At 28.8% G+C, this 7,500-nt stretch overlaps 1 protein-coding gene across 1 annotated transcript in view; it reads right to left on the bottom strand.

Annotated features, from left to right (window-relative positions):
• LOC118447251 (E3 ubiquitin-protein ligase MARCHF3) overlaps nucleotides 1–4,299 on the bottom strand; it is a 5,694-nt gene extending 1,395 nt beyond the window's left edge. The window contains exons 1-4 of the mRNA XM_085663127.1: nucleotides 4,227–4,299; nucleotides 3,916–4,050; nucleotides 1,352–1,517; nucleotides 273–447 (exon numbers count right to left, since the gene is read on the bottom strand). Of these exons, the coding sequence (XP_085519253.1) occupies nucleotides 273–447; nucleotides 1,352–1,517; nucleotides 3,916–4,050; nucleotides 4,227–4,299 (549 nt within the window). The remainder of the gene's footprint in view (nucleotides 1–272; nucleotides 448–1,351; nucleotides 1,518–3,915; nucleotides 4,051–4,226) is intronic.
• Nucleotides 4,300–7,500: the final 3,201 nt, after the last annotated feature.

Genomic DNA, 7,500 nt, shown 5'->3' with positions numbered 1-7,500 from the left:
AATGCATATATGTAATACATACACGTATATACAATAAACATATATCAATATTATATACAATAAAAATAGTATACATACAATACATATATCGTATATATGTATATAATATATATATATATGTATATATATATATATATATATTTAATATCATGGATATGTAATATATGTAATTATATGTAATATCATGGATATTATCATTTTGATATTTTATCAGTTTTATTAAGGTGACAATATTATACAATTGTTTTTCGATTCTTAAATTGATAACATACCTGACGGGTAGCAATCACCGTTTTGAACCATATCAAAACGCTATGGCAAATGTTATGACGTGGTATTCTCTTGGTAACATATTTGTAACCGCACAATTCGCATCTAGAATTACCGGACTCCGTCAGCCATTTTTCAAGACAATCCGTATGTACAAGACCAACGGTACCACGACATCTGCCATCGTAAATATTATTACTCCTTTTATCTTCTTTGATGGATGAGAGTTTTTTTAAAGAAAATAAAAAGAATAAAAAGAAAAAAAAAATAAGAAAAATCCAAAGCGCAGGGATTCTTTTCTTTTTTTTTTTTTTTTTTTTTTTATAAAAAAGAGGAAAAAAAATATGGAATAACTGAATGAGAAAAACTTCAAATGAAATATTCAATCTTATGACTTGTTACATGCGACCTTAAAAATATTTTAAAGAGATTTTTAAGGGGTTTTTAAAAGGCGATTTTTAAAAGAAAATAAAAAAAAAAATCCGAATAGGAAGGAATTTCAAATGTTTGTAATAATTATATAATTTTTTAATATTTTATTTTAAACGAATTTAAATGAAATTTAAGTAAATAAGTAAATAAATGAAAAATATATAAATGTATAAAATTTTTTTTATATTTATATATATATATATTATATCTAAAAATATATAATAAATAAATAAATAAATAAATAAAGAAAATATTATTTTTTGTTTTGTTTCAAAGAATTCAAAATGACACTAATTGTGATTCGACGTTGAACTTCGATTGGAATCTTTTGTTCTTCTTTCTTTTTTTTCTTTTATTACATTATTTCTCCTTTTCTTTTTCTCTTAAGAGATACACCGAAGAGAACGAAGAAAGGAGAGTTTTAATGGCAACGAAGGTTTAGTAATAATAATGACGACGACGACGACGATGATAATGATGATGATGATGATGATGATGATGATGATTATTATGACGAAGACGACGACGATGATGAGATTAAAGAGAAAGACGGACATAAAAAAATGAAAGAAATGATTATAAAAAAAAAAAAGAAAAAAAAAAAAACAAGAAAATTACAACGAAAGGATCTCTAGCAAGGCGGTTTTACTTGCAGGCGGAGATAAGAGGACCAAGATAGGGATAGGAAGAGAACGTAGGCATTCGATTTTGTTTATCCTCAGTATAACAACACGATTGATTCTTATTAGATCTTAGTAAAGTGCCATCACCCATGTGACATATTCTACATATGTCTTCTGACGACGAGCGAGAATCTGAAATGCGAAAGAAATTTTATAAACGTATGTATATATATATATATATATATATATATATATATATATATATGTGTACGTATGCATGTACATAAAAAGCTTGGGGAAAAAAAAAAAAGAAGCAAAAAAATCTCGAACGATTTTTTTTTTTTTTTTTTTTTTTTTTTTTTTTTTTCTATGAAATAGAATTTTTTAAATGAATTTTCTAAATGAAAAAGAACGAAAAAAAAGAAAAAAAAAGAAAAAAGAAAATAAAAGAAAAAATGTATATAAATTGTAATGATCGGCTATTTTGTTTTTGGTTTTTTTTTTTTTTTTCTTTTTTTTTTTTTTTTTTTTTTTTTCTTTTCTTTTATACAAAGGAACACTTATCGGATTATAATATGATATTAATAATGTAACGTAAAGGGTCCATGTTACATATCTTCGTCGTGTCCTATCGACGTTATTGCGTTGTTCAATCCCTGATGACAGAGATCGTATCGTATATTTTTATACGGATACACGGACAACGATGATACTCCAATGATGATACGAGGATATAGAACAAAAAGTGAACATGCAACCTTTATTAATATCAGGCGTTAAAATTTTCAACGTGAATGTTGATAACATATGAATGTACGTTCCGTCCAATTGGACTTACAATGTATAATCCACGTATCATAAGCAATATGACAGCAACATCGAACAGTGTTTCTCAACCTTTCTCTTTTTCTTCCTTTGCTCCCCTCTCCGCTCCCCCGCCCCCGCCACCCCCCTACGCACCCACCCCCTTCACCTACCACGTTTGAACGAGCCAACAACAAATTTACAATGTTCTGTAATCTATAATAAAATACATTGAGATCAAAATTTGTATCAATATATTTATAATAGATCTCAATTAAATCGAAATCATTCATATATTATTATTTCAAATCTATTAATCTAGGGATAAAATTTGATGAGAATTTTTTGATATAAATAATCAATCAGATAAATAAATAAATCTTATTTGTCTCGATTTAATTCGTAAGATAACAGATATAATTGTAAGAGATCAATTAAAAACATTTTTTAAACGAGATAAGGGATATTAATTGGACTGCCATCTTCCTGAACCCAAATAATAGGTTGAGAAACGCTGATAGTAGGATACATTAGGGTAGAGGAGACCGGGGCTATTTAATAAAGGGACAGGTTGATAAATTGAAATTATCTGGACGCTGTATGTATGTACCACGATCGATCTTAGACGTTTTAATTTTATTGTTTATCCATTCGGTGCGACAGACCGTACATAGATACATCTTTGTACGCTGATAATAAAGGATTTAAATTTGATCAATTAATAAATAATAATAAATTAATATTAATTGAACAAATAAAAACATAAATATTTCTTTATTAATGACTGTATAAAATTATTAAACGTTATTATTAGATTTGATCGCTCATTGAGTCTCTTTTGAAAACAAAGTAATTACATTTTGTTACTTTGTTTAGGTATATTAATTTAACATTTTTTTAAGAGGGTATTTTTTATATATATAACGACTTCCTATGAAATAGATTGATAAGTTTTATCTGAGGGAAGGGAGAGAAAGAGATGGAGAGAGAGAGAGAGAGAGAAAGATAGGAAGAAGTATCGATGGAACTTATCAATGTCAAAAAGAGAAAGAAATGAAATCCATAGTTAGTAATAGGTAAAAAAAGAAAAACAATATAAAGAAAAAAATTCATTCAAAGAATTAATAATAATCTCTGAGTGATGAAAATCATTCACAAAATCTGAACAATCCATTAATTGTGATTATTTGATCCTATTCTAATATATTCTAATATATTCGATCTCATTTGATTCTATTCGATTCTATTCGACTTTATTCGGTTCTATTCGGTCTTATTCGATCCTATTCGGTCTTATTCGGTCCTATTCGGTCTTATTCGGTCCTATTCGGTTCTATTCGTATTCTATTCTATTGGATCCTAATCAATTTTATTCATTCATATTCGATCCTATCAAATTCTATTCGATAGTATTCGTCCTTTCTCTTAAATCTTATTCAATTCTATTTAATCCTGTTATGTCCTTTCTTATTATATATTAAAAATGTATTATTAACGATCAATAAAACAAGATTCTAGTAATATTGACTTAATTGATCGATCACAAAATTATTATTTATTTATTTATTATTATTATTATTATTATTACTTTCTATATTATTTGCCTACTTATCACGTTTTGATAAAAATTAATAACTTGTAATCTTTTGGGATGAATCATCAGAGAATAGTAATTATTATAACGACAAAAATACATTTAAAATTCTTTCGGATAGATTTGAAAAATATTCTCAAAAAAAAAAAAAAAAAAAAAAAAGAAAAGAAAAGAAAAAAAACATAAACGTACCGTCGTCGTTTTCTTTCGTATCTTCTGTCGATCTGATAATAATATTTTTTTCGATGATATCTTCCGTCAACGTCGTCCGCGACGATTGCTGCTCGTTGCTCGTCGTCGATGCAATAATTTCCGATTCGTTTGGTTCTGTTCGTAATACGTCAATATCATTATAATAAATGATATCCTTATCGAATTAATTTTTACAATTGATTTTAAATTGTAAAAATATTTTCCGTTTCTTTTTTTTCTACTTTTATCTTTCTCTTTTTTTTTTTTCTTTTTCTTTTTTTCAGTTTGTTTTTTTTTTTTTCGTTCCTAACCTCTTTCCTCCACGTAAGTACCGAGTGTACGGTCTTGGTCTCGTTGTTGACGTTCATCGTAATCGATTGACATGTAGAACGAATTTGTTTTCAATGACGTGTCATTTTCCGCTTTGAAGGACAACTCAACGCCTATCGTACTTCGAATTTATTTATTTATTTCTTTATTTCTTTATTCAATCATTATTTTTTTTCTTTAGCTTTTTTGCCTTTTTTCTTTTTTTTTCTTTTTTCTCTTTTTTTTTTGTTGTTGTTATTATCGAAGAAATCCCTCGATACGTATCTCCATTGACATGGCAGCTGATAACTATTTCGAAACATTTGACGATGTCCTCCGGCTATCTTCAAGGATTTATTAATAATCTAGATGAAAAAAAAAAAAAAAAAAAGAACAAATCGTATTCAACGTTCACGTAAAATTGTTCGCTTGAAGTAATATATTCGTATATTTGATATATATGAATATATATATGATATAGATCTGAAATACTGTTGTACGTTCCTCTATGAACATACAGTGTTTCTCAACCTATCCATCCAATATATATTGCATAGCGTTAAATTTTTAATGGGCCGTGAAATGATAACCTCTATCTTTTTGGCAAATCAAGAAAATTGATTTATATCAAAGAGACTTCCAGAAAATTTTCTCAAAATGTTCTAAGTAGTTCGCGAGCATATGTTTCCAATAAATAATCCGTTAAGTTTAATATATTATACGATGCCTGAAAATCTACTATGTTCTTAAAACTTTTATTTATATCATAAATATTTCAGCCGCGTTACCATTACGTACCAAATGTATTAAGCCGTACGAGAAAAAGATTGAGAAACGGAGCATTAGATCATCGGTAATCAAAAAAAGAAAGAAAGAAAGAAGGAAAAAAAAAATAAAACCCCCATAATAATGGCGAACAATTGAATTCGATTTGCAAGCGATTGAATTTGATGAGCTAGATTATCGATAATCAAAAGCAAAACTATCTCGATAATAATATTGAACGGTTTAATATAATTCGCAAATGGTTGAATTTCATGCGTTAGATTATTTATGATCAAAAGAAAAATCATCGATAATAATCACGAACGATTGAATTTAATTTGTAAATCGTTTAATTTGATTTTTATTAGATTGTAATAATAAAAAATATTTTATTTATTTATTTAATTACATTTTATTATATTATTATTTAATTGAATAATAATAATAATAATAATAATAATAATAATAATAATAATAATAATAATAATAATAAAAACCATCGATAATAACGTCGAACGATTGAAATTAAATCTGAAACGATTCCAATCTGATGCATTAGATTGTCAAAGAACAGTAAAAAGAAAGGGGGAAAAAAAAAGAAAAAAGAAAAAAAAAAAAAAAGAAAAACCTCAATAACAACGTCGTACGGTTGAATTTAATTCGCGAACGTTTTAATTCAATCCGTTAGATTATGAATAATAAAAAAAAAGAAAAAAAAAAAAAAAAAAAAAAAAAAAGAAAATAATATCGAACAATTGAATTTATTCGGCGCAAACCGATTGATATTTGTTTAACAAACAAAATTCAATTTGATTTCAACGGAGATTGAATTCTACCGTTGGAGCCGGGTAAAACCCGGTTGGGTATTTTCATTTTGTAAAAAAGAAGAAAAAGAGAATGGAAAAAGGAAAAAAGAAAAGAATCTTGAATGTTTCCTCTGATTGGTGAGAGCAACTAAAACCGAGAAATCGTGACGATGATATGGTCTCAACAGTAGTACATACTTGGCACGGGATGACTTACATCCCGTGGGTGTCGGAAATTTCATCGTTATATTTTGCACGTTACAAGTTAAGAGAGAGAGAGAGAGAGAGAGAGAGAGAGAGAGAGAGAGAGAGAGAGAGAGAAACAGAGAAGCGTTCCCTTTAATACTTCCGCAGTCCCGCTTGGAATAGGTATTTCGGAATCGGTTTCCGGTCCACGGTGGATTAAATTCGTGCAGGGACATAGAACGCCTATTATTAGCTATGTTAACATCGTCTTCGTCATCATCATCATCATCATCATCATCATCATCATCATCATCATCATCATCATCATGATCATGATCATGATCGTCGTCTTAGTCGTCGTTGTTGTCGTTGTCGTCGTCGTCATCATCATCATTTTTCTTACCGTGTACAAGGAACGACAATTACCTACTTTTTCCTATTCTTTTTCTTCTTCTTCTTCTTCTTCTTCTTCTTCTTCTTCTTCTTCTTCTTCTTCTTCTATTTCTTCTTCCTTTTCTCCCCTCTTTTCACGTTCTGCTTCGTGACGAGGAAGAAACGCATCTTAAATTCTAACGTGAAAATAATGCTACATTTCTTTATATGCAATAAGAAAAGAAAAGAAAAGAAAAGAAAAAGAAAAAGAACGCATGCGGTCTACCGTGAATAATTAATGACAATATCCGCTTGGAAATAATTAAATCTTGGAGAGAGAGAGAGAGAGAGAGAGAAAGAGAGAGACACAGAGAGAGAGAGAGAGAGAGAGAGAGAGAAAGAGAGAGACAGAGAGAGAGAGAGAGAGAGAGAGAGAGAGAAAAGAAAAGGAAAGAAAAGTAAAAAAGGAAAAAAGAAAAAAAAAGAAAAGAAAGAAAAGAGAGAAGAAAAAAAAATAGATCGCTTTGGTCAAAAATTTATTAAACTCTTCGGTACTCTTAAATCGAGACTGTATTATCTACTCTATAATAATAATATTTCACTTATTCGATCTTTATATATATATATATATATATATATATATATATATATATATATATCTTATTTTAATTGCTATGATAAATAACATAATTTGATCATCGTTCTTTGCATACAAATCTATCTAACTTATAACTTTTCCAATGCATTGGGGTGGTTGACGGTAATGGAGATGGGATGAAGTGGGGAGAGAGAAGAGTGGAGCAGGATGAGTTATTATCATTATCAATGAGTTATTATCGATAAATATATTATATATCATCAATATACGAACATATTTTCTCTCTCTCTCTTTCTCTCTTTCTCTCTTTCTCTCTTTCTCTCTCTCTCTATTTTTCATGGTTTATTCGTAATAAACCTTGTGTCGCTTTGTCGCATTTAACGCCGGTAAAAGCTTTTGAAACGGCTGCTATTTCTGCCAGGTGGCAACGTAAGTGTTTAAATCGTGTGCAGTACACACAAAGAGAGAGAAAAAGAAAGAGAGAGAGAGAGAGAGAGAGAGAGAGAGAGAGAGCTCGCCATTTTCCGCTGGACGTTTTTGGTTCAAGAT

Source organism: Vespa mandarinia, chromosome 20 (assembly GCF_050613455.1).
Source record: "Vespa mandarinia isolate Hongniang chromosome 20, ASM5061345v1, whole genome shotgun sequence".
Taxonomy (NCBI): Eukaryota; Metazoa; Arthropoda; class Insecta; order Hymenoptera; family Vespidae; genus Vespa; species Vespa mandarinia.
Note: the sequence above shows the minus strand (reverse complement) of the source record. Positions and strands in the feature narration are given on the sequence as shown.